This window comes from Gouania willdenowi, chromosome 17, assembly GCF_900634775.1.
Source record: "Gouania willdenowi chromosome 17, fGouWil2.1, whole genome shotgun sequence".
In the NCBI taxonomy this organism is placed as follows: domain Eukaryota; kingdom Metazoa; phylum Chordata; class Actinopteri; order Blenniiformes; family Gobiesocidae; genus Gouania; species Gouania willdenowi.
The window spans coordinates 11487252-11513840 of NC_041060.1; the positions used below are offsets into that span (position 1 = coordinate 11487252).

The 26589-nt window shown below is 36.7% G+C and overlaps 3 protein-coding genes across 5 annotated transcripts; 2 read left to right on the forward strand and 1 right to left on the reverse strand.

Moving 5' to 3' along the window:
• Positions 1 to 2750: 2750 nt before the first annotated feature.
• Positions 2751 to 3551, reverse strand: psmb11a (proteasome 20S subunit beta 11a). Its single transcript, XM_028473357.1, has one exon. The coding sequence runs from the start codon at positions 3549 to 3551 to the stop codon at positions 2751 to 2753; it is 801 nt and encodes a 266-aa protein (XP_028329158.1).
• Positions 3552 to 5486: 1935 nt separating this feature from the next.
• prmt5 (protein arginine methyltransferase 5) lies at positions 5487 to 14494 on the forward strand. Its single transcript, XM_028472474.1, has 16 exons — positions 5487 to 5713; positions 7337 to 7455; positions 8054 to 8139; positions 8282 to 8416; positions 8500 to 8612; positions 8691 to 8740; positions 8831 to 8994; positions 9077 to 9238; positions 9317 to 9394; positions 10019 to 10077; positions 10912 to 11034; positions 11338 to 11513; positions 11634 to 11837; positions 12874 to 12984; positions 13164 to 13228; positions 13933 to 14494. The coding sequence occupies exons 1-16, from the start codon at positions 5616 to 5618 to the stop codon at positions 14083 to 14085; spliced, it is 1896 nt and encodes a 631-aa protein (XP_028328275.1). The 5' UTR covers positions 5487 to 5615; the 3' UTR covers positions 14086 to 14494.
• A 2186-nt stretch (positions 14495 to 16680) lies between these two features.
• Positions 16681 to 25654, forward strand: slc7a8b (solute carrier family 7 member 8b). 3 transcript variants are annotated; one of them, XM_028472475.1, is made up of 12 exons: positions 16681 to 16813; positions 17829 to 18025; positions 19263 to 19467; positions 20368 to 20519; positions 21839 to 21964; positions 22242 to 22395; positions 22490 to 22613; positions 23373 to 23476; positions 23572 to 23668; positions 23786 to 23935; positions 25100 to 25277; positions 25371 to 25654. In XM_028472475.1, exons 2-12 carry the CDS (start codon positions 17878 to 17880, stop codon positions 25484 to 25486), a joined length of 1554 nt encoding a protein of 517 aa, XP_028328276.1. In that variant the 5' UTR covers positions 16681 to 16813; positions 17829 to 17877; the 3' UTR covers positions 25487 to 25654. The 3 variants fall into 3 exon arrangements, with proteins under 3 accessions (XP_028328276.1, XP_028328278.1, XP_028328277.1); XM_028472476.1 differs by having other exon boundaries at positions 16732 to 16813; positions 17826 to 18025; XM_028472477.1 differs by lacking the exon at positions 23786 to 23935.
• The last annotated feature ends 935 nt before the right edge of the window (positions 25655 to 26589 follow it).

Consider the following 26589-nt stretch of genomic DNA (forward strand, 5'->3'; position numbering starts at 1 on the left):
TTGGCTTAAGTATGGAATAAAACCTGTCATTTCAACTAGGGATGCTCCGAATCTTCGGTAACCTAATAGATTCGTGCTACAGAAGATCCATGGGAGAAGTTGTTCTGTTGTAGACCGTCGAGTCTTAAACATCGTAGTTTAATCATAACTTCTGATACTGTCAAATATTCTGAAGCATAGTAACTGATGCTTCCTTGTGTCCATATAGTTTTGTGTAATCATTACGGTCTGGAATGGCGTCATCAGGATAATTTAAATGAGGTTCATTTAAACTAAGCTGATCAAAACTTAATCAATAAACCAGATTCAGTAAATCATTGATCCCTGAGAGGAAATCAGGTGACATTAATGTTATTCATATGACATACAAATAATTAAAAAGGAGCAATCCGAATAATCCATGTCACTACAACTTATATCTACTTTTTAATTGTACATTTTTGTTTAATTCTGTTTTGTTTTTTTGTTTTTTATTAGTATTTATGTTGTTTTCTCACAGGAGTTAAAAACTAATATTTTCTTTTAAAAAAAAAGATTTTTTTTTTTTTTAACGGAATTTAAATAATTAAATATAAATAATTAAAAAAGAGCAATCAGAATAATCCATGTCACTACAACTTATATCTACTTTTTAATTGTATCTTACTTTATTTTTGACATGCATTTTTGTTATGTTTTTTTTATTTTAGTTATTAGTTTCTCACAAGAGTTAAAAACTAATATTTTCTTAAAAAAAAAAAAAAAAAGATAAATATTTATAACAAAAAAAAACGGAATTTAAAAAATTAAAGTGGAAAACAGATTTTGGGAAAAAATAAAATGGATTTTATTGGGTCCTTTGTTTACATTATTAGCCTATCTACTGTGGCTAAGCAGACTTGTGCAAAAAGGACAATAATACATTTGTTGTGGGTTTATCCACTTTAATGCACTTTAATTTTTTATTTTTTATTTTTTTTGAATGCATGTTTTGTGTTGTTTGAAGGTCTAATATAAATGAAAAACATTGTTGTGCTTTGTTTGAAAAGCAAAGGCAACTGGAATATTGAAAAAATGTCAGAATATTTGATAAACATTTACTTTCTTTAGAAAAAAACATGTCTAAAAATGTATTCTAGGCTATTTATGTGCTATTAAAAAAAGTAGTGAAAAACTTAACAACCACATTTGATATTTGGCATTCGGTATTTGGCCAAGTGTTTATATTTTATTCGGCTTCAGCCACAAATTTTAATTTCGGTGCATCCCTAATTTCAACAAATGGCCCACGCACTTCGGTTTCAAAATTTTTCCGTGATTATCCAGAAAAGAAAACTAAATTGTAGGACATGAGAAATTTGTCCATAATTCATATTATATTTTTCAAAAATAAAAGTTTTTCTGATGCAATGGTTTTCATATTTTTAATGTTACTAGTGGAAAAACTAATAAAACAATATAAGATTATAAGACACAGAGGCAAGCTACATTGACCTCATGTAAAGGATTATGATGAAATAGACCCAAACTTGGGGTCCAAAATAAAAATTAACAAGTTGCATAAAAAAAAAAAAAAAATGTTTTACATCCCAAGAAAGAGTAATATTTATAACTTAAAACAGAAATCTTTTTTTTTTTTTTTTTACATTCCCACATGTAGCTATGGGCCAATGTAACTAGTAAATAAAGTAGGTATTTTTTAATTTTTATTTCAAGAGACTGTCACCAAAGAACCAACGCATATATCTGACTAATCATTAGTGATGTGAACAGTCTATGTACATAGCTCAAAGCTGAACAAATTACAGGGATCTGAGGCATATGCAAAGTTGTTTACTAAAGAACCAAACATGTTCCAGCCTGAAACCCCAACAAACTTTTTTCCAAATTTTAGCAGCTGGTATGTCCACCAGGTAGGATGTATAGCAGATATTTTTGTATATTCTGAGACAGTAGGTGGAGCTGTATTACTATACTAAATTTCACTTTCTTATGGGATGTAGTTACTGACACATTGGAAGATAGAAAATGGAAGAAAAATTAGGACGTGTATAAATCAGCACATGCACCCCTCACTAAATCAACCATATCTCAAAAATTATTCATCAGCATTACTTTCGATCAGTGGCCAAATATGAAGCAGTTTGATCTGAAGTTGGCTACAGATTTCAGGTGGGAAGAAAGACCAATTTTAAAATTATGGTGCCTTAGTTTGCACTTCCACATATGCAAAAGTAAGATATCAGTCCCTGCAGGATCTACACTTAAAAATGTATTGGTTTTTTGACAAATTTGTATGTTATTTATGGCACTTTTGCATTATTTTTTTGTGAGAATATTAAGGATTTTAGAAAAAATTGACAGTTTTTTTTAAATTTACATGATGATTCATGTTTTCTCTGTAATTTTTAATATCTTCTGCAAGCCAATTTGGATGCTTTTGAGTATGACACTTGTGGTATAAACAGTAGATACTGTACTAACTTGTATTTTTTTGGGGGGGGCTTTTTTTATACGTCTATATGAAATATATTTAATAATAACTGTCAGAAAAAATTAAATTTTTAAGCCGAACACAAACAAATGTTAGATACAAACATTTGTGAAAGAACACACAGCATTAAAAACCGAACGCATTTCACTATTTTCACAATAATTGAACATGGCAGACGTAGAGGAACTTAGAGAATAATCCCTTTTGTCATTTCTACACTTCGGACTTTCACATTTTCCCTCAGACCAAAACGATTTGCCTTTTTTTTAGCTGCATTTTAACATTTCCTTTTCTCTCTCCTCTCTCTGTCTCTGTAATACTCCATCTTCAGGTCCTCCCTCTCTCTTTGGCTCCATCCCTGGGCTGTGATGTGGAACAGGTCCACGTTATTTCCTGAGTATGCATCCCTGTGAGTGGCTCTGAACACTGCTTCTCTCGCCAAAGAGACGGCTTCTTCCGTGCTCAGGCTCCACTTCAGCCCGGCATCCAGTACTCCATATGCATATGGGGATCCTGATCCTACAGAGAAAGTGTTGCCCTGAAGCTGGGCTCCATCACTGCACACATAAATGAGCTTTGGGCTACCATGAGGGGTTGGTGGAAGAACCCTCGAGCTGATATCCTCATGGTGACCAACAATAACAGAAGATGATGTCGATTCTTCAAAGTTATTTGAAAAGTTTTTTTCCTTATCCCAACCACATAAAGTGAGAGCCACGCAGACGTCTGTTCCTTTAAAGGGATGGAGCATGAAAGAAAGGAGCTTGGCTGTACCTCTGATTGAAAGGAGACGTCTGTGCCTAAGTTGGTATAATCTGATTTCTCTCGTCAGGATTCTTTCCCACAACATGCAATCTGCTCCACTACCAGAGGAGGTGACCACTAGATGGGAGTGGATGGGGGTAATCTTACGAACAGCAGGGCATGCAACAAGGCCACCAGCACTGGCACGGCTATCTGCAGCTGCAATGACTCCACCTTGGAAAATAAAGCCCAGAGTTGTTGTTCCATGGGCCAAAGGGAAAGGCCTACGGACGGCCAGGAAAGGATTCTTTGAGAAGTTTGATGGAATTGGCATAAATGGTGTGCATGAGTCTTCTGGCAATGATAACTTAAGATGGACATTCCTGTCATTATAGCCACAAATATCCTCCAAAGCCATCACATGGAAGAGGGAGAAAAAAAAGGAAGATTTCTTGATGAGAAAATCAAAATAGAGAAAAGTCCATTCAAGGGGCTCCTCAAACAAAGATGAAACCACAGTGGATCCCTTTTTGAAGGCTGATCAAACAAAGAGAAGGACCTTCTAAATCCCAGCTTTGCACATCACGAGGATCAAGGCGACACATTTCCACCTGCTCATCCAGCTTTGTCTTTGTGCTTTTAACCTTATAAAGCTCCCACAGATATGACAGCTTGCACATTTACATGCATGAGCCATTTGTCAACAGCACGCAACATTTATTGAGGGATATTTTATCCTGCACACTGTGAATTCGATATTCAGAGAAGCTGGTTTTTGCAGACCTTGCACGCAACCTAGAGTGGGAGTTGAATTTAGCAAATTTCATTTTCACTTTGTTTAATAATGATGTGATTCTGCGCTTGGCAGCAGCATGCCAACTGAAACACTGTGTGGGAATCTGCTGATAAAGAAGATAAATAAATAAAAAGTTAAAACACTGATAGCATTATTTGATTCTAACATAGAGTTGTATGGTCCTAACAAACATTCAGCTGAACTTTTTTTATTACACCACCTGATTTTGTTGATTAGGCCTAATTATTTTCTTTAGAAGCATTGTTGTTTAAGAAAATTACGTATTCCGCCATTGCAAAAAATCTTTTAGAAATAATTTTTGGGATTTTTTTGTTTGGTAGTTTGTGGCCCCTAACAGCACTGGAATAAAGCAAGTCTGAACATATTTTTTTTTGTTTTTGTTTTTTTTTTAAATCATCATCTTTTGATTGATCTGTGAACATAGATGTTGTCTTGAAAAATAGCAGCTTGTACTTTTGATGACCAACTAAACTAAATGGCTCATTCAGAATAAATCAATAAATAATAAATAAGTGATTATTCCTTATTCCAAAAACAATATGTGTGCAAGTATCTAATAGCCTTGTGACTAGATGTAAATGAAAAATAGGGGGACTATGCATATAATCTAAGCACAAATAGATAAAAATGAATGTGTTTAAAAATATTCTGGTAATATTTAAATCTTCAAAATGTAGCCTGTTATGCCTAAAGTCACAAAATAGCTAATGTGTGGCATTACTAATGTTTATTTTGTGTTGTCTTACAAAACAGAGAATCCTTAACTCCATTCAGATTGTTATTAGTAATTCCTCACATATGTTATATATGTATAATACTACACAACCTGTTTATCATATTATACATTTTATTATATGAGTATATTATAATATTCTTATTATATTATCTGTGGTGTTCAACACCATTGTTTTACAAAATAACTGTCACCACTCGGACACCCTCCCATCCAACAAAACTCCTCTGAGTGTCATTTGCACATTGTGTTTTATTTATTTATTTATTTATTTGTTGATTGTTTCTGTTTTGTGTTTTTTTTTTCCTCTAATTTATGTCTGAATTGCAACTCTACATTCTTTGCACTATTATCTATGTAAGTATTTATGTTTGTTTCTACTATTTGCTCTTGTATTATTAAGTTGCTGCAAAAGTGAATTTCGCCTCTGGGGATCAATAAGGGAGTATCATATTCTATTTAATTGTATTTCTTCTTTCTTTTCTTTTCAAAATTTTTCATTTTTTTCTCCCATTTTTTTAAATTTAGATTTCCCTATATTTTTATTCATAGCACAAATGTAAACACGTTATTAAGTGCAGTACATCGCAATTTAGTGTCTTGCTTAAAAAAATAAAAAATAAAATAAAATTACAAATTGTTTAAAAACTTCTTTCAATTATCGCGATGCTGCACGAGACTTGCAGCAAACGTACATGGGAAGCCATTTCGGCTCTCGATCCTTCCGTTACGCGGTGAACATGTTCCTCTGATCTGGAGCCAACATGGAGTCAGTTTCTTTCATTAGACTTTAAGCAGCGACAGCGGCATCGTCCCACTGGTTGAACCCATTCTGTTTGGCTGAAGTCATGGCGTCCGCCAGCACGAGTAGCAGAGTTTCCTGCGGCAGAGAGCTGGACTGTGTGCCCGAGATAGCGGGCACGTTAGCCGCGGTGGCTAAACTCGGGTGAGTAGAGTGTCTGATTGTAATGAGCAACACTTACCGTGCACCGGAAACCAGCCTGAGATGTGCAGGTCAATCGCAACGTGTTGGTTGCTAAGCTAGCCGGTAAATTACCAGCACGTGCCCAATCACAACGGCGTTTCCCCTCGTGAGGACTTCGTGCTCTTATAAAAACTTTGTAAAGACACTTAATATAAACAGTGCCATACTCAGCATCAAAGTATAACAAGCTTATATTGAGCTAATGAAAGTGTGCGTGCATGCTGAGTCATTTTACAACGTTTTTAGGTAGAGATGGACGATATTGTATCCTGGGCGATATTTTACAATTTACCGTATTTTCTGCAGTATAGGCTTTTTTAAAATTATTATTATTATTTAAATAAGCCTTTTCACGGGGGGGGGGGGGGGGGGGGGGTGTCAAAGGTCGAGAGGGATAAAAACACAAGCTTGTTCACTCTGTAGATATTTCCAAACCTAACAGCGTTTGTAATTTTATTCCAGAGATTTTTATTGTTTTAATAGTGTTACTGGTAAAACTAAGTCCAGAATTTGCCTGCTGCTGGTGCCACGCCTCCACAGAGAACGTACACTGTAGCATCAGCACTATTTGTTCATGCGGAGTACGCTCTTGTGGTTCGGCGCATTGGCGAACCTGTTATATCGCCTCATATCGCTGATCTGACTCGTTTGTGACAATGCGACTCAGCTGTTGGAGAAATCAAATTATTATGACATTAAATGCACTATTCCTGTAGTTAGAAGAGCTGAGGAGGAGGAGAAAGTGACGTAGCAGCTTCACACTCAGGTGAGAGTTTGAATGACTGCTGCTGCTGTGAGACCCTAAGCACTGAGACGGACTCACTTAGTGTTTCACTGTAATGTGCAGTTTTTTTTTTTGTTTATTTTTGGCTGAAAACAATAACAGTGTGTGGATAGCAAAAATAAAATGGCTTTGGTGATCACTGATCACCCTGCAAAAGAGCGAGACATGAAGTGAGTGAGCGCTTATAGACACGCCCACTCATGAATATGCATAAGTATAGGCTACAAAACGGCCCGATTTCAGAACTGCTCAGAAAGTGACTTTTCAGAGGCTAAAACTTTGGAAAACAAGCGAGATTGGGAAAATAAACCTCAAATACTATGTTTTTCGGGTACTTGGAACAAATGGAGATGGGTGAATTTGCATAATACGTCCCCTTTAAAATCAAAAAATTTCTCTGAGGGGGGATCCCCCCAGACCCCACTATGATAGATTTATTTATTTTTTTGTCACCTTTTTCATGCCTTTGGTGTTTGTATGTCTGTGTAATGTATACAATAAACAAAAGGGCTGTTCTAAATGACATAATTTCTTATATATAAGATAAATAAGCAGCTCAAGTATTGTAATTTGTAGTGATTCTAAAACATCAGTTTATCCAATAAAATGTCCTTCGGACAAATGAGCAGACAAATCCTAGAGCTACGATTCTTCTGGGTGAAATCACCCTTAAATAAATGATTATTAGAAATGTATGAATCGGTTATTGATTACCATGTCTGAATGATGATGCATCCATTATTTGTCCCATCCCTAATCAATATGAGTGGTTAACTCATGCTATCTTTGTTGTTTCTCAGGTTTGATTTCCTGTGCATGCCCTTGTTCCACCCGAGGTTCCGGAGGGAGTTTGAATCCGAGCCAGCCAAGTCCAGAACCAGTGCCCAGACCCGGTCAGACTTGCTACTATGTGGAAGAGGTTAGCACATCAGATCATTTTGATTTAGTTGCAAATGAAAGAGTGTATATGTTCTAAGGCTCAATGATTAATTGCATTTGCGATATTATCGCGATATCATAAAATGCTGCATTTTTTGTCCTGTCTTGTACTGTACTGTTAAGTTCAGAAAGTGTTTATGAAGTGCAGTCCACATGTTTCATGCAACGTGAAGTTAGTTAGATATGTTGAAGCGGTAAAGCCACAGATTTGTTTGCTTTATTGTTGTAATCTGTGCTTTAAAATTTACATTTTATCTTTATTTAAAGTTTAAATAAATCTGAATTTGTTTATTATGAAACAAATTGATTTATTGCTTGTGTTCATTGAAAAATACATGACAAGAGGCCCTTGAAAAAATAATCGCATAGTAAATTGCAATATTGAGGAAAAAAATTGCAATTAGATTATTTTCCGAAATTTTTCAGCCCTAATAGGTTCACATGAGAAGTCAAACTGTTTGTGCAACATTTTGTTTTATTGTTATTTGTATTTAATATTCTTTGAATCAGAAATCAAGAAAAAGCAATTGTACATTTGTGTAAAAAAAAAAAAAAAATGGAATAAACCTTTTTTTCAGATTGGAATACTCTTATTGTTGGGAAGCTCTCTTCTTGGATTGACGCGGATGCAGAACTTGTGACAGAACGTAGGAATGCTGAAGCTGTAGGTGTTTCTTTTCACATGAAAAAAAGTTATTGATTTGTGTTTAATAAGTTAATGTTTGAGGGAAGAATTTTAATGCACATTTCTTTCCTTTATGTTGAGTGATCTATTTTTTCATTTTCATATGTGTCCCCCCCTGCAGGCTTTAGCTCAGGAGCTAAACTTTTCAGCCTACTTGGGTCTGCCTGTTTTCATGATCCCTTTAAAGGGTTCCCATAATGCCAATTTAGCCCGAGTGTTGCTAAACCACATCCACACTGGACACCACACTTCTAATGTAAGACCCACGGCTTTCAGTCTCTCGGAGAGACGGGACGGACCATTGAAACTGGTTATTTTTTTGTCTTCTGTACCGATCAGTTCTGGATACGAGTTCCTCTCATGGCTTCAGAAGATGTTCGGGAGGATCTGATAGAAAATGAACCAACTCCCTGTATCGATGACAAGTGCGCTGACGAGAAAACCTGGAGCTGGTGAGTTTTAGTTTTCACAGTGTTTCCTATGTCGTCTGTTTCCTAGATTTCTCATCTAGTCTTCTTCTCTGTTTATAGGTGGCACTCGTTTCGAACACTCTGCGACTACAACAAAAGAATCTGTCTGGGTGAGTACTCTGTGATCAGAGATCATTAGTCACTTCGCAGATACCGATAGGCTGATTTGCTGTTTTTTTTTTTTTTTTTTTTTCACCAAGCAATTGAGGTCGGAGCGGATTTACCATCTGAAGCAGTTGTTGACAAATGGCTTGGGGAACCGATCAAATCAGCCATACTTCCAACCAGCATCTTCCTCACTAATAAAAAAGGCTTTCCGGTTTTGTCCAAAACCCATCAGAGAATAGTCTTCCGTCTTTTCAAGGTAAGTGAAACATACCAGTGTGTGTTAGATCTATTTACTCTGTAGTTAAGTGTTTAAACACAAGTATTCATCTTCATCTCAGTTGGAGGCCCAGTTCATTATCACTGGCACCAGTCGGCACTCTGAGAAGGATTTTCAATCCTACATTCAGTACTTGGAATACCTCAACCAGAATCGACCCGCACCCAATGCCTACGAGCTGTTTGCAAAGGGCTATGAAGATTACTTACAATCCCCCTTACAGGTGAGGTGGGGCTTGCTTTGTTGTTGACAGATTTCCTTTACAGCCTTATTATATGTATTTCTTTTTCTCTTAATTTAGCCCCTGATGGACAATTTGGAGTCTCAGACGTATGAAGTATTTGAGAAGGATCCCATTAAATATTCCCAGTACCAGCAGGTAAAACATTCTCTTTATAAGTAGTTCCCTTAATGTTCAGGAGACATCAGGCATGAGTAGACATTAGGCCTGGGTTGAATAAATAATTAAAAAAAAAAAAAAATTTATGGAATTGAAATTTTTTCTTTTCTTTGGATTGGCTTAATATTGATTCATATAATCCTAAAATCAATTATTTAGTATCTATCCTACCATGTGTTTGCATGGCTGTGGGCTTATTTCTTAATATAAACATTAATATTTTAAATAATGCACCAAAATTAGAGTTAGTTTATACTAACTGACATTCATTTTCTAAGAATCTCTTCAATATTCAAGTAGAATTGGCACTGTGACTGAATTATCCATAACCAGTTAAAAATTGAGTGGAATCAAACTGAATTTGGCCGTAGTGGATCGAATCTTTTTGGGAAATCAGAATCAATACCCAGCTCTAAAGTTGAAACAATAAAATTCTTGGTTTTGCTAAAGTAAATTGTCAATTTTACCCAGAGTTCTTACATTTTATCCACAAAATTAACAAAGTGGATGATAAAAAATGTTGCAAAAAGATTTTTCTGTGGCCATTAGAGTGCAATAACTTGTTTTAACCGAGACGAGATGTATTGTGCTCTCGTTGTGTAGGCTGTGTACAAGTGTCTGTTAGACCGAGTTCCAGACGACCAGAAGGACACTAACGTTCAGTGAGTATTTGCCTGCTAAACTGTAAAATTTAAGTTGAACGAATGTCTAAAGTAGTGTATAAATCAGCTCTGATTTATTATGTTCTCAAGTCCATTGGATCTTAGAATGTGTGCTGTGGTATCTGACTTCAAGAATATAAATTAGTATAGAATACAATTACAGTATTTTATGTTTTGTTGTTTTTTGAAAATTGAATATCTTTGTGCATATTAGGGATGTCCCGACACAACTTTTTCACTTCCGGTACGATATCAATATTACAATTCAAGTTCACTTCAACTATTTTTTATTGTCAGTATATGATGGGAACAACTGAGGGCAGGGACAAAAACTTATCATAGCACTTATATCAGATTTTAGATGCAGTCCATTGAAATCTGACATTCGTTTTTGGCTGACATTCTACCGATATCAATATCGGATCGGGACACCCCTAGTGCATTATACACAGATGCTCAAGGTAGCATTAATATAAACTTGTTTAACAAGCATTAGACAAGCAGGTAATTCCAAACTCCTCTCCAGCACTTATATTTATTGGTTTTTTGCAGTTTTATTTGGATTTATTGAGGGTATTTTTAGGCTCTTCTACTACATATTTTATTTATTTATTTATTTAATTAAATTGTAGAATATTTACATGTTTAAGGTTAATGTATGTGTTGCTAAAGTATATTTCGTGCTGACATCTGATCAAGATCGGTATCGGGCCCTGCTCAAGGCCCTACTTGTCATTTTAATTATCAAGCTGTCAGGTGCAATACCAATGCTAAACACTAAAAATCAATGGCTATTGTAGCTGTGTGTGATAAATTGGTGTTTCTTTGCTTTAGGGTGCTGATGGTCTTGGGAGCAGGTCGTGGTCCTCTGGTCAATGCATCTTTGCATGCTGCCAGACAGGCTGGCAGGAAGCTGAAAGTGTACGCTGTGGAGAAAAATCCCAATGCTGTAATCACGTGAGTGAGATGCTCTTCTTATGTGTTAAGTGGAGGTAGCTAACTACATGGTTACTGTAGCTTAGTGGTTCTATAACCATATTTACTTGGCATTTGTTTGGTTGTAAAAACATCCTAAAAATAAAACTTTAAGTACTTTTTAAAATGTGTTGGAGCTTAGACATGAATTACATTTGACCTGTGTAGCAGCAGCAGCGGTTGATTTATAATGAAAATGTCCAAAGTCACATCTTTTACTTTCATTCTGTTCTAAAAGGAAAGTGTGAAAGCTGAAACATTTACGCTAAGATGTGTGCTCTTCAGATTAGAGAACTGGCGCTTTGAAGAGTGGGGGGATCAGGTGACGGTGGTGTCATGTGACATGCGGGAATGGTCAGCACCTGAAAAAGCCGACATCATAGTGAGTGAGTTGCTCGGTTCCTTTGGCGACAACGAGCTCTCTCCAGAGTGCTTGGATGGAGCGCAGCATTTCCTCAAAGGTGATCTCAAAGGATTTGTTTTTCCTGCTTCATTAACTACACCCAGCAGAAAACACATTCGTTATCCTCGTTAATATTTACACGCTTTCCTTCTTTTTTCCTCTTGATATCATTTTTCAGAGGATGGAGTGAGCATTCCATGTTCGTACACGTCCTTCCTGGCTCCTCTGTCTTCCTCCAAGCTGTACAATGAAGTGCGAGGGTGTCGGGAACACGACAAAGACCCACAGAGCCACTTTGAGACGCCCTACGTAGTGCGCCTCCACAACTTCCATGAGCTCTCAGAGCCCCAGCCATGCTTCACCTTCACACACCCCACAACAGGTAAACAAACAGCTCCTGTGTAGGGAAAGCTGTTTGAGCATGAATTTGATATCACTATATCAACCATAGATGAGCTCTACTAGTACTCAAATTTGGTTTACTAGTGCGCATGAACACTTTATTAGTAAAGCAAAGTGCCAGATATGTTTATAAGGAGGTGGGGAAAGCAAATTCGGGCTTACCATTGGCTTTCACAAATATTACAACCAATCAGGGTGCTGGATTTGGTTATAAACCCTCTTGCTTCATTTGCATTAGATCTACTAGTAGAACTAGTGAATCTTTTGGCTTTATTAATTGAATAGAAATAGTCTAACTAGTTCTACTAGTGATATTTTGACCGTACTAGTAAACAACATTTTAGTTTTACTCGTTAAGGTTTTTGGCACACTAGTTTGCTAGTACACTTTACTATTTAGTTTTTTGTACTAGTCAAGCTTTTAGTTCAATATTAACATGTTTTAAGTCTACTAGTGCAACAAAAAACCTTAACTAGTAACGCAAAATGTTGGTTTACTAGTACACTCAAAATCTAGTAGTACTGCTTGTAGTCTACTGGTATAGCAATTCTCAACTGGTGGGTAGGGACCCAAAAGTGGGTCGTGGACAGCTGGTCAAAAATGAATGCTTAATAATGTCTCATGTTGGACTGGTCTTTTATTTTGAAAGAAACCTTTCATGCATGTTGCATAGAAAAATATATAGATGTATGTTTTAAAAAAAGATTACATGAGTTTTTGAAAGAAATGAAGTAGGAGGGATTTTAACCAAATCCAACACCCTGATTGGTTGTGATATTCTTCAAAAGCCAATGGCAAGCATGAATTAGCTTTTTCTGTCCCCCTATTAGCATATAATGCTTTCTAGTAGGACTAGTGATACTATTTGCCTATAGTAAACAGAAGTTGAGTACGAGTAGAGCTTAACAATGGTTGATGTCACTGATCCCACAGGTTTCCATACGTCTGATATTAAAACTAACCTCAGATTTACAGACGTTCTCCTTTTTAATTGCATTTTCTTTTCTCTCTCTCAGACATGAACAACAACCGGTATCAATGCCTGAGGTTCCCTGTAGAGTGTAACTCTGTTCTCCATGGCTTCGCTGGCTACTTTGAGACCACACTGTACAAAGATGTCACTCTCAGTGAGTCGGATATTCAAAAAGAAAATATTGATGGTCAAAAATTAAAGGTCGACCGATATGGGAAAAAAATCGGCCGATGGCCAATCTTGAAAAAAAGTCCATATATAGGGCGACCACTATCAAAGATGTAGGTTTACTCATCATATGTATTAAACTCTGAACTCTTGTATATGTGGCAGGTATAAAACCAGAAACACACTCTCCTGGGATGTTCTCCTGGTTCCCCATTCTTTTCCCACTAAAGGTAAGTCATACTGGCAACCAGGGTTTGGGTCATTTACAATTTTAAATTACAAATACGTCTTCAAATATCCATGTTGAAATTTCAACTCAGTTATGATTATCTGCATTTTTTCCAATTACGATTATTATTTTCCCCTGAATGTCAGTTCCGATTATGTTCTTGATTACTACAGTTGAATTATAATGAACCACAATTACTGAGCTTTTAATAAATAACCCCATAAAACATATCCTTCCTTTTGTGTTAGCGTTCTGTTAGCATCTCTTATGATAACGGATCAGTTTTGACTCATGTTTTTAAACATTTGTGGAATATACCAAAAAAAAATCTTATTTGTTTTTCATCTCTTAGTTACCTTATTAGGCTTATTCATAAAAATATTGCTATATTTTTGGTGTGGGTCAGTAAACACTATTTTTTTCTTTATCTATTTTTTTTATGGTAAAATGATCCAGTAAGCTTGATTTTTGCATAGATTTTTTTTTTTTTTAATTTTTTTATTCCAATTACAAAGTCAATTATCTTAACTAAATTACAATTCAATAATGACTACAGCAACAATTATAATTACATCATAATTGTAATTAATTAACAAATATGCAATTATAATTGACTCCAAACTTGCTGGCAACACAATAAAAGATGACCAAACCAAGAACTTATTTAATACTTTAATACTATTTTTTTCTTGCTTCTCTTTGTAGCAACCCATCTCCATATCCAGAAACGACAATATCACGGTGCGGTTCTGGCGCTGCAACAATGGAAAAAAGGTTTGGTACGAGTGGGCCGTGACCGAGCCCTCGTGCTCTGCCATCCACAACCCTGCTGGACGCTCCTACACTATCGGCCTGTGAAGACGTTTCATAACTACTCCTGTCTCCGTAGCAGTCACAGTGGGAGTCCAACACTTTTTCACTTTGAGTTTTTTGGTGTTAGCTCCTAAAGTCGATGTGTTCTGGTGGTTGGGCACACTGGGAGGGAGAGAAAGGATTAGAATTGCCAATATATTCAGTCGTCAAATAGGTTTTGTAAGCAGGTGTCGGGCCGTCATTAATGCGTGTTATTTTTTTGTCATACTTTTGTTAGGTTTGTTTTCATGTCTACTTTTACTGATGTACACATTAAATACAGCTCCACATATGCCTTTTCCTGACACTTTAATATAGAAAAACAAGGCTCTGAAAGACGGTAGTCAAATCACTTGGCTCTTATTGCTCATATTTTTTATGTAATGATGTCAATAAAAATAAAATTGTAATGTTCTTTATCTTGTACTTCTGTGGCTAATACCTTATCAAACATTTTCTTCAGATATCTCCATGTGATTAAAAAAAAAAAATGTAATGGACAACGCTTGAATAATCTACTGTATACAGCATTAATGTCACTATATCAGGTTAATGCTATGAAGCATAAACCTGATGAAAGCCTGCAGTGGTTCTTAACCTGGGTTTGAATGAACCCTGGGGGTTAAAACAGTAAAAATGTGTTTTTCATCATTTTTTTTCATTAAAGATAAATTACAAAAATGTTCAATTATAAACTTGAATATAATGTAAAAAAAAATGTAAGATTTTTGAACAAATAAACAAATCGACCCAGTCTTACGTGTGTGTCCAAAAAAATATATATATACCGATGATTTTAAGAAGTATTGTAGTTGATCTAATTCCAAAGGGTTCAGTATCTCCAGTAAGGTTAAGAACCACTGGCCTAATGAAATATTGTAAGAGGATAAATGGATTTATCCATAAATATTAACAATCAAGAAGCACTGTTCTTCATATTGAGTTATATGGCTATTTCTAAGCATATAAACTGTTTAAAATTACATATTACCATTACTAATAAAAAAAGAATTGCATTTTAGGGTAAAATGTCAACATCCCACAGTACAGCAAAACAATGGTATACATGAAAACAATATTTGTCCTAGTAGTTTTTGGAATTATACAACATATAGGCACATCAAAATATTTCTAAATTTTTAAGAAGAAAAAAAAAAAAAAGCTGCGCTCAAACTTTACAGACATGAATCTTCTCTTCATCCCTTTGTTGAAATGTCTTATTAGAATTTAATTCATGGCACATGAACACACACCATGTGGTCTTATCATGCTGCACGCACACGGTGGTGTATCATAGAGCTTTACAAACCGCTTCATGGAATAATGAAATACATGGGTTTTTTGTACTTACAAACCTTGATTGTATATTAATAGTTCATAGATATTTGAATGATACATTTAAAAAATTGATTGAGTTACCAAAACCTAGGACAAATCCTTCAGAAATAAGTTCAATACTCAACAGTTTGATATGAGAAGAAGTGAAGAGTTGTCTATATGTTTTCTTTTTTTTAGAGGTACATTTTTTTTTTTAAATTTCATTATGGAATTAATTACTATCAAATTCAAGTATCATTGTATTTATTTCTATGAACTGGTAAATTCCTTAAAAAGGAAGAGAAATTAGGCCAAAATATCTGCATCGTGCATGTTTGTTCTTACTGTAAAAATACAGTTATTTGGCATGTAATGTAGCTTTAGTGCAAGTGTGGGGTGTGACCATGGAGGGTGTGGCATCATTAATTCTACTATCAATGGTAGGTTTTTGTTGAAGATTAGATTTGACATAAATGTTGGATGCAGAGAAAGAAGCTACTAACACAAAGAACACTTATGGTCCAACTTATGTCAGCACTTAGAATAATGACCAATCTGAGTAGAGCTGGGTATACATTTAGATTTCCCAAATCGATTTGATTCACAATGGCTCAATCCGATTTGCAATTCAATTCCATTTTTGATTGAATTTTTTAGTCACAGCACCAATTTCACTTGAATATGAAAGAGATTCTCATAGATCTAATGCTGAAAATAGTAGAATGTAACTGTAACTTGGTGCAGTATTGAAAATATTAATTTTTACATTAAGGATTTGGCCCGCAGTACTGCATTACAAATGGTAGAAAAGACGTATTAAATTATGGATTTTAGGATTTTAAGAATTGATATCGGGACATTCAAAGGAAAATTAATTAAGTGATGTTTTTTTTTTTTTTTGCTTTTTTTTTTTAACCCAGACCCAGATCTAAGTATTAATACGGCCATTTTGTATATTTTACTCTCACTTTGCATGTTTATTTTAATGTCGTTTTGTTTGTTCTTAGAGTCATTTATGTGCTTCATTCTCACTTTCTGTCTTTTGAAGTTGTTTTGGAGTTCATTATTGAACATTTTCTCGTCATTTTGAATGTTTTTTAAGTCAATTTCTTCATTTACATTGGAGCCACATAATAAGTCCGACGGCCGCTGATGGCCCTCGGGCCGTTAGTTGCCTACACCGACTCAAATTGCAGTTTTCGTTAATAGGAGAGGCGGGGCTTCGTTGTCAAGGGCGCGGCTTGAGACGTGACATTTTGGAGCTCGTTGATTGGTTGATGGTCGCCGGGGTTTCTAATGATTGAGGCTGTCATTTCTATCTCCTCATTACGAGCAGCTGGTGGTGGAACTGATGACCAACAATGAAGTTTATCACCTAACGACGGCGAACAGACTAATTTTCTCCTTTCCTCTGCGGGTAAGCACTTTTAAAGTTGAATTTCATAGTGGCCATGTGACAAGTGTAGATTAGAATTTTTGTTTCCTTTCGGGAAGTGGTAAATGTACGTATTCTTCAGCACGTGCTAGCTTGGCCTACTTAAACGTGGTTTCCGGTTTAAACTAAGGTTCTCACCTTTATTACTCGAGTAAAAGTACAGATGCTCATTTTCTAAAACTACTCAATACAATTAAATGCTCTGTGCGAATATTACTCAAGTGAAAGTACTGAATTATTTGCATTAAAAAATGACTGAAGTATTGAAAGTAATGAAAAATTAACCAACATAATTTTCATTATCAAACATTAACGCACAATCTCTTCCAGGTTTTATACAGAACTGTAGCACAACTGAATAAAAGTGGTGTTTCCTGAACTACCATAAACATTTAAATTTAATAAAACCCCATCAAAGCAACTAAATCACCATTACTCACAGAATGAAGCAGCATGCAATAGGCTCAACAATAATTAAATTCAACATTATTTATTATAATGCAACAAAAACACTATACAGACCATATATTTTAATATGATGAATAAATATGTCGTCTACTTTAGGCTTGGGCTTTTTTCTTTCTTGATGGTAAAGAGTATATATACACACATACACTCAACCAACGATTTGGTTCGAATCCCGATTACTTTATTTTTTACTTAAAAAATAAATAAATAAAAGATTGTGCTGTAACTATGCTCTTAACTCCTTTCAATTTGAGTACATAAGGATCATATTTTGGAGAAAAAAAGTCATTCTTTTATTTGAACTGTCAAACTGTTTGAACTCCTAAACCAAAAATAAACTGCACATTTCTTCAATTATAACCATGCAAAGTTTAACAAAAATATATATATAAAAAATAGAGATGACTTTTTTTTAAGTGCAACTTATGTTCCTGGCTTGGAATTTACATAGTTTTCTTAAGGTGTGTTGCTGTGCATGCGTCTATATATATATATATATATATATATTTCTATTTCATGCATTTTGGAGCTGAAAGGTGCTTTGGAGACACTTGCTGACTACAACAGGACGTCTGAGGATGGCAGAAGGTCACAAGAAGAGAAGCAGCAGCAGCAGCAGTAGCAGCAGCACAGAGAGCAGTCAGTCACAATGTGATCAAGGAAAGAGTTGTGGAGTAGCTCTAAAGAAAGAAATAGGCCTGGTTAGTGCCTGTGCCATTATAGTGGGTGAGTAAGTCTTAATAATAAGAACTATATACTCTCAATTCCTGTTTTCACTCATGCCACATTATTGAGATTTTTCCAAGAATTAAATTTAATGATATTCGTTTCATGAATGCATGTATTATCCACTCAGATATCCAACCTAATACCAGCTAATCCAGTGAGTATTGTGTATGATGAACAGTCTATATATTGTGGTTGTTTGCGTTCGACTTTTTTTTAATGCTCAGGTTGATGAGGTCACTGATCTGCAACACTAGTGCACACCAAACTCGTTTTGGGCATCAAAATCGTGCCTCACGCGCATTGTTGGAAGCTTGTTCTCATTGAATACAGACGCTTGTCACCAGCATCGAAGATGCTCAGGACGCGCGGCCAGTGAGTTTAGGGGAGGGGCTTCTCTGTTGCTGGTGGATGATATTGTGGCGATCAGTTACGTTCATAAATTACCCAGTGACTGGTGGGGAACATTGTGTTGAGAAGGCGGTGTTTCCGGTTGGATGTATTTACTCAGTGTGTGCACTGTGATGTTAAAGGGCTATAGAGAAGTGTGGTAAATGGAGAATAAAGTTTGGAGTTCCTTGCTGAACACGCCGCCTCAGACCCCTGTTCATCGACTCTACATTATCCAGAGAGTGGCTTGGCTTTATTTGCGCCTCAGCGCCGTTTCTGGATTCACTAGAGCTGCAATCGGACAAGAGTCGCTTTCAGCGCTACTTCTGTCTCTCCCGTGCCCAGTTTGATGACCTGCTGACCCGCATTGGCACTCACATCTCCTACCAGGACCCCAACTACAGGTGCTTTATTTCAGCAGAAGAGTGCCTGTCCATCTGTCTCTGCCTCCGATTAGTTCCTTCTTCTCATTATTCCGATACGTCACGGTTGGGTAACGCTCCTGATTGGTCAACGTGCCCCAAAAGTTCAACAGTTCCAACTCCACCGTCGGCCGTGTTGACAGCACCGGACGCCCGCCAAAAGCGTCCGCCATGCGAAAAGCTTCAAAACGCGCAGCACAGGAGGCTCGGGACACAAAGCGGGACCTCTGACGCTCCCTAGAAATGCGTCCACCATATATTATGAAGGTACACCTGACGCGTTTGGTGTGAACACGCGATTAATGACAGATAATACTAATACCACTGCTCATTGTATTGCGTCATAGGTATCAAATTGATGATGTTGTGGAATCTGTTCCTAATGCCATGAAATGTTAACAGCTTTTGTGTGTTTTTACTCACAGGAAACATCATTGGATCTGGGATTTTTGTAAGCCCTAAAGGAGTCCTGGAAAACGCCAGCTCAGTGGGCGTGGCCCTCATTGTGTGGCTCAGTACAGGAATCATCACAGCTATTGGTGCACTTTGTTACGCAGAGTTAGGTGTGACCATCCCCAAGTCAGGAGGAGACTACTCCTACATCTTAGACATTTTTGGAGGCCTTGCAGGGTGAGAGAACAATTAAAACTTAAGAGTAAAGGTGAGGTCACTCATCCAGGCCCACTGTGCCTGGATGAGCTTACATTGTTATACACTAAAAGACTGCAAAATGTAAAAAATTATTTGTAGGGTGCTCGTGTAAAGGGTTTCAAATAAGGCAATGACACACAAAACGCTTATGTAAAAAATGAGAAAGTAAGCTTCTATCACACATTTATATCAGACTCAGCATATAATTTAACATTTTTATTAAACTCACTGTCCGCTATGGCTGGGCGATACAAACAAAAACTCATCTCTATTTATTTCTCAAAATGGCGATATAAGATATAATTCTCGATCTTTTTCTTTCAGCAGTTTTTTTTGTCTTCGTTTCCCCCCTCTTCTCTATTTTTCGTTTTTTTCTTAAAAAAAAAAAGCAAAAAATACAAAACTCAAGGGGGTTTTTTTTCTGTTTTTTCAAAAAAAATTTTACACTTTATTTAGAAAAAAAACCTGGGTTTTATTTGCTGACAAAAAACTGCACAACATGAGCCACTTTAGTCTTTTTCTCCTCTAAGGGACAGCACGTGTGAGTAAGTTCTGCAGTGTGGCTTGTTTAGGACCCATTCAGAAATCCATTTAACTGTGCTTTTCATGCTGTTCCGAGAAGTAGTGACTCCTGAAACGGGTATTTTAATGCAAAATAAGATATGAAATAAAATATATTACTATAGGCGACATTGTAATCTTCTATATCCCCAGGCCTACTGTCTGCACCCCCAAATTCTGCGCCAGTTATGATTCTTCTATACCATAGCCAATGCTTCTGTAAAGAACTTCAAAGCTTCATCTCACAGTTTGCATTGTTTTTGACTGTAGTGACTTATCTCACACCTCATTAACCACCTAGGTCTTGTCATTCTATAGATTCCTGCGACTTTGGATTGCTGTGTTGGTGATCTACCCGACTAACCAGGCTGTGATCGCCCTCACCTTCTCAAACTACGCCCTGCAGCCCCTCTACCCCTCCTGCCTCCCACCCGATGCCGCCCTACGACTGCTGGCTGCCGTTTGTCTGCGTGAGTCAAACAATGCAATGAGCAATGTTTCACTCAAGGCAATTTTAGGTGAAATAAGGCAATTCTGAGCAACAAGCAGTGGTGGACTTCATGAGTGGCAATAGGTTTAAATGTAAAAAAGATTATTCAGTGTTGGGGCTACATTTAAATGTAGAGTAGGCGATTTTCAAAAGCTAGCATGATTTTGAATGTACCCCCCCCCCGTCTCACTCACATGCACAGCTGCTGCAGAAGCAGACCTCAGCTCAGCGCTTGTGTAGTGTAGAAACGTCGTTGTCTCATTCAGCAGTAAGTAAACAATAAACTTTACAATCATATGTTAAAAACGTGACTAAAAACTCTGTTTTAACTCTGTCAGCGGTGATGCGCTTTCAGTTTGAGCTCGTGAATGTGAGTTATCGAGAACGAACAGGGAGACGTGAAAAACGGTTTGTTTTTTTTCCATTAGTCAAAGTTATTACAGGTTTACAGCTGCTCCAGATGACAGATTTTCTTCGTTCCTTTTTCAGAGCACATAAGATCTTAATTTCTGTCAGGACATAAAGACAATTTCAACCAATAACTTAAAATGTGTATCTGGAGAAAATCGCCTACCCTAGCTTTAAGTGAAACTCGCAAAACTTTCACACAGTGGTTCCCAGACTTTTCACAGTCCCGTACCCCTTCAGTCATTTAACCTGAAGCCATGTACCCCCTACTCCTACACACTTAAAAAACATAATGTAATGCAGGGTTTTTCAACCTTGGGGTCATAATCTCTATCTCTATCTCTATCTCTATCTCTATCTATATATATATATATATATATATATGATAATAATTAAAAAAAAGAATAATCTGTAACCATGTGTAATTTGTGTTATTGCATGGAAGCTCCCGACAGTAGGTCGATTTATATTCTAATTTCCAATTTGTATTTTTTATTCTTGTACCCCCTTTGATAATTTGCGTACCGGTACCCCATTTTGGGAACCTGGGCTTTAGCACGTACTGTATGGTTGTACATTTTCAAAAGCTTTAGAGGCGTACTGTAGTGCCACCATCAGGACTATTGGCATCTGTTTTTGTAGCTGACTCACTGTGCCATGGGACTGGTCCCTTGTGCAAAACTATTTATTTATTCATTTTTTGTGTATTTGAAGTATGATTTCCTTAGTGAATTAGGCTTTTACTAGCCAAAGTGATTATTTCTTGTGCCCTTTTAATTTGCTTTAAGGAACTTGTGAACTGACATGAGGCCATGCAGTGTAAAGCAAACCTCACCTCAACTTCTGCTGTCAATAGAGCAAAATGTTTGTATGTTTTCTTTCTATCCTCAGTGCTGCTCACATGGGTCAATTGCTACAGTGTGCGCTGGGCCACACGTGTCCAAGATGTTTTCACTGCTGGCAAGCTTTTTGCTCTGGGTCTCATCATACTTTTGGGTGTCGTTCAAATATGCAAAGGTAGGTTATTTGTTTTTTTGTTTTTTTTACTTGAGTCCGATTTTATTTAGTATTTAATTGTGAGTCTGGGTTTTTCCCCAAAGCTCAGTTTTTAAAACAACCTTAAGTTGTTTCCTTGAACGACTGTATCTGAGTTGTGAGCTGACAGTCAAAGGTGAAAATATTTGGTATAAAACCAACTGATGAGCAGATGAGGATTTTATCCTAATGTTTGTTTGTTTATACAAGCTGTAGCTTGATGTTTATCATGTGACAGTTTGTGATATTCTTTTTAAAGGTCATTATCACTGGTTGGAGCCCGCACATGCTTTCGAGACATTTCGTGAATACGATGTTGGGCTTGTGGCGCTGTCCTTTCTGCAAGGATCTTTTGCATATGGAGGTTGGAATTTCCTCAACTATGTCACAGAAGAGCTGGTGGATCCATACAGGCATGTGCACAGATCAACCTTGTGTAAATGCATAGAAATGTTGTTTTGTTTTTTTTTATGATGTGATTAATACACGTCTCGGTCAAACCTGCAGGAATCTTCCTCGTGCCATTTTCATCTCCATCCCTGTGGTCACCTTCGTTTATGTGTTTGCCAACGTGGCTTATGTGACCGCCATGAGTCCCCAGGAGCTGCTGGCCTCCAATGCTGTGGCTGTGGTGAGAAATGAGCCTTCATTGGACCAGCTTAAACAGGGGCGTCAAACTGATTTTAGGTCAGGGGCAAATACGTAGCAGTTTAAGTGGGCCACAGATTATGTGAGAAAACGAGTAATTTCAACATTATTGTGCCCTAGTTTGCACTTCTATGTATACAGTATAAGTCCTAACAGGATCTTCACTTTAAATTTCCTAGATTCTGTGATCAATTTTATATTTAATTAAGGGAAATATTATGTAATATAAGGGAAAATTAAGATATCTCAGCCCGTCTAAATACACAAGTTAATTGAAACTTATCACAATTGCAATCATTTTAAATCTCAAATTGTTCAAAGAAATTAATTTTCCCGAAAATATTTCACATTTCCACCAAATAAAATTAAAATTGGTCACAAAATCAATGAAATTTTAAAGAGAAAATCCTGCAGTGAGTTATTTTTTCACTTATTGTCTGGATATTGTTTGGGTCTTTATAATTTATATATGTTTCATTTATACGTTATGTAAAGTGCAAACTTAAGGACATGTTGAAATGGTTTGTTTGGTTTGTTTTCCCACTTCTGCGGCCCACTTGTGATCAAACTTATTTGTATTTGGCCCCTGAACTAAAATGAGTTAGACACCACTGTAGTAGATAACTGTGGAGCCGTATTGATTTATCCTTTGATAATCTGCTTTTCAAATCGGGTGTTCAGGTACACATTTTTATGAATAATTACTTCCTACAGTTATGCTTTCTGCTCCGATTTCTTGTAGACATTTGGAGAGAAGCTGCTAGGAGTCATGTCATGGATTATGCCAATCGCTGTGGCACTATCCACATTCGGAGGGGTCAATGGTTCGCTGTTTACATCATCTCGGTCAGTATTCTTCTCACTCCAGTGAAGCGTCTGTGGTTTTTAATTAATCTCTCTCCACACATACAGTATACTATATTACTGACTGTGCTGCTCAGGCTGTTTTTTGCAGGTGCAAGAGAAGGCCAGTTACCACGCCTACTGGCCATGATTCATATCACACGCTGCACACCCATCCCTGCCTTGTTGTTTACGGTAAAATCCAAAAGGAATTATATCATTTTTTATATTTATTATTTATTTTATAAAATTATTACTTTTACCTCTTTTTGCAAACTAACCATTCTTAATTCCTTTTCACAATTCTTTTAGTTGATCTCAACAATGCTGATGTTGTGCACTAGTGATATTTACACCCTCATAAACTATGTGGGTTTCATCAACTATTTATTCTATGGCGTCACAGTTGCGGGCCAAATTGTGCTGCGTATAAAGAAACCTCACATGCATCGACCAATCAAGGTAGGTACATTTAAGATGCACCCGCCGTAACCCATGTGACTAGACAAGAAACTTAAGCCCTGTTTCCCGTTCTTGTTTCCGAAAGGTTCAATATTCACGCGGCAACATTTTCAATACGATCTCTGTTTACACGAGACGGCAGGAAACACCAAAAGCAATGTAATATACATGCCAAGTCGATAGATGGTTGGTGTAATTTTGCAATCAACCAAAGAAAGTGCAGAGACACTTTCTCCGGACACAAGTAAGGGTAGAGCTTTAGTCGACCCAAATTCGAATGAATGCATCCATGTGTGGGTCTTTCTTGGGCTAATCCAAACACATCACCTGACCATTCACAGCGCTGTGCACAAACACACATTTACTTTAAGTAGAGGTGGTGGCATTCTCTCTCCAGTTTATCCCGTGTCAGTAAAACGGGAGATGGCATTTCTCTGTTTTTAAGTGTTGAAAACAAATTTTCACAGGTGACTGTCAATGCTTCTAAGGTTGGAGCAAGGCAGTATACTGTTAAAACCGTCGGCATTGCCTAAAGTGCACAGTTTAATGTGCTGAGGATGTTAGTGTTTGTCAATTTCTCGTCTTTATGGGGAACTGGGGTGTCACTCATCTTCCTCATTAGGAATTCACGCGCTACAGTAAATTCAGTTTCAATCACGTTGTTTCCGGCCAATCTGACGCCGGCTATGCTCACGTTAGGTATAACAAAAGCACGTTAGTGCGAGCCCTCCCAGAACCCATAAGGAATGCATTGTAACGACTGAAATTGGGAAAAAAAAACTGATTTTTACATGGGAGTCTATGAGAGCAATGTGGGTGATTTTCAATTTGACTGAGATTGCTTTAAAGGGGCGGTACTTAATGGAGCACAGCCCTGCGCTGATTGGACAATGACCTAGAGAGGAGCTCAAACTGTCTAAAACTTTCACAGCCGTGTAACACTGTCAAAAAACAAATCACTCCTTTTTCAACTTTGGTAGGGCGTCGCCCGATTGCCCTTATGGAGAAACTGCCCATGGTTAAATGCACTCGTGTGGAACGAAATGGCACTATTGTTTTGATACTGACTGAAATCTATCAAACTAAACCTTAGGCAGTGATTGTCTATAAAACAAACTTTTGACACATTTATTTCATAGTTCTACCTACGTGTGATTGTTTTAGGTGAGCCTGGTGTGGCCTGTCATCTATCTGCTGTTCTGGGCTTTCCTGCTGGCCTTCTCTTTTTACTCTGAGCCCATCGTGTGTGGAATTGGTCTGGCCATCATGTTGACTGGTGTCCCTGTGTATTTTCTGGGAGTCCATTGGGAGAAGAAACCTCAGTGTTTTGGATTTGTAATGGGTAAGGGCAAATGATCTGTTTGAGCTTCAATGCATATATGAAATAACCACAATCTGTATCACATACAAATGTTTGTCGTCCCACTGTATCCAGGTAAAATAACCCATCTGTGCCAAAAGCTTTGCCTGTCAGTCTACCCGATTATGGTGCAGCCAGAGACTCAAGGACCTAAAACAGCTTCAAAAGGAGACGTTTCACCAAAATGTTGACTAAGAAGAATGTTAATGTCCTTATGAAATTGCAAACTTAACTTTTTCTTTTTTGTGCACTGATTTTTCTTGTATGACTGACACTGAAGAAGAATTTTGCACTGCTATTACAGATGTTTCATTAATGTTCGACCTGACTATAGCAATAAAAAAGTTATTTGTATATCATTAATTGTCTGGCTGTGGTAAATAATGAGAAAAATTTTTTTAATTTAATTGAGCATGACTAGACAAAGAAGGGAGGGGGGAGCTCGGTTGATTCCATACAAGGCTTACGATTCTACATACTGTAGCTTTAACCCTAGCTGCGCGTGTTGTGCGTCGCTTTAGATAAAAGCGTTTACAAAATGAAATTGTGATCTTGTAATATGTAACTATTTCAGAACTGTTATTGTCAGGATTTATGGAAAACAGTGACTTATGGTCTGCTGAGGTGCAAAAAGAAGTTCTGTCTGGGTGATCCAGCTTTCTCCTGCAATCCATTACTTTTTAATAAGGACCATGTAAATTTCTCATCCAAACAAATCTGCATCTTCATTAAAAAATGTGACTGAAGATATATATTTGTGACTTCATCAGTATTCTATGCTAAGCTAATGCAGTGCGACGCTGTCTGTTCATGATAACTTCAAAAGTTATAAATGGATTTTGATGAAATTTTCAGGAAATGTTTATATATATACACACAAAAGAATGTTAATATATATTCCATTCTTTTCCCATCCACACTGTGGAACTTCTGTTAATGTCAATATGAATACATGCCTCCGACGTGCACTGTACTAGTTGTTTTTAAAAATAAAACAATTCTTGAATTTTACAGAAATATTTTTTATTAGATATGTTTCATATTTGGTTTTTGGCAAATATTGATGTGATGAATGCAGCTGAGTTATTAAACTTTGATTTTGAATGTTGAGCCTGTTAAAAAGCTCTTTGTTCATTGAATAATGGGGATTTTGTCTGTTTAATGTGGTTTTGATGAATGAATACAAACCTAAAGGTTATTGTAGTTCATGCAAAGCCACACAGTGTCCAACAGATTAATATAAAACATCTAACAGATTGTGTGTCAGTGTTTTTTTTTATGATGATGAAAATTA

What these genes read in the sequence shown, in the direction of transcription:
- psmb11a (XM_028473357.1), bottom strand. Translation starts at nt 3,551, where the DNA reads ATGCCAATTCCATCAAACTTCTCAAAGAATCCTTTCCTGGCCGTCCGT.
- prmt5 (XM_028472474.1), top strand. Translation starts at nt 5,616, where the DNA reads ATGGCGTCCGCCAGCACGAGTAGCAGAGTTTCCTGCGGCAGAGAGCTG. An exon ending in CTGGACACCACACTTCTAAT is followed by an intron (nt 8,417 to 8,499) that starts GTAAGACCCACG and finishes TGTACCGATCAG; the next exon opens with TTCTGGATACGAGTTCCTCT. An exon ending in TAGTCTTCCGTCTTTTCAAG is followed by an intron (nt 8,995 to 9,076) that starts GTAAGTGAAACA and finishes TCTTCATCTCAG; the next exon opens with TTGGAGGCCCAGTTCATTAT.
- slc7a8b (XM_028472475.1), top strand. Translation starts at nt 17,878, where the DNA reads ATGGCAGAAGGTCACAAGAAGAGAAGCAGCAGCAGCAGCAGTAGCAGC. An exon ending in TGTCGTTCAAATATGCAAAG is followed by an intron (nt 21,965 to 22,241) that starts GTAGGTTATTTG and finishes TTCTTTTTAAAG; the next exon opens with GTCATTATCACTGGTTGGAG. An exon ending in ACATGCATCGACCAATCAAG is followed by an intron (nt 23,936 to 25,099) that starts GTAGGTACATTT and finishes TGATTGTTTTAG; the next exon opens with GTGAGCCTGGTGTGGCCTGT.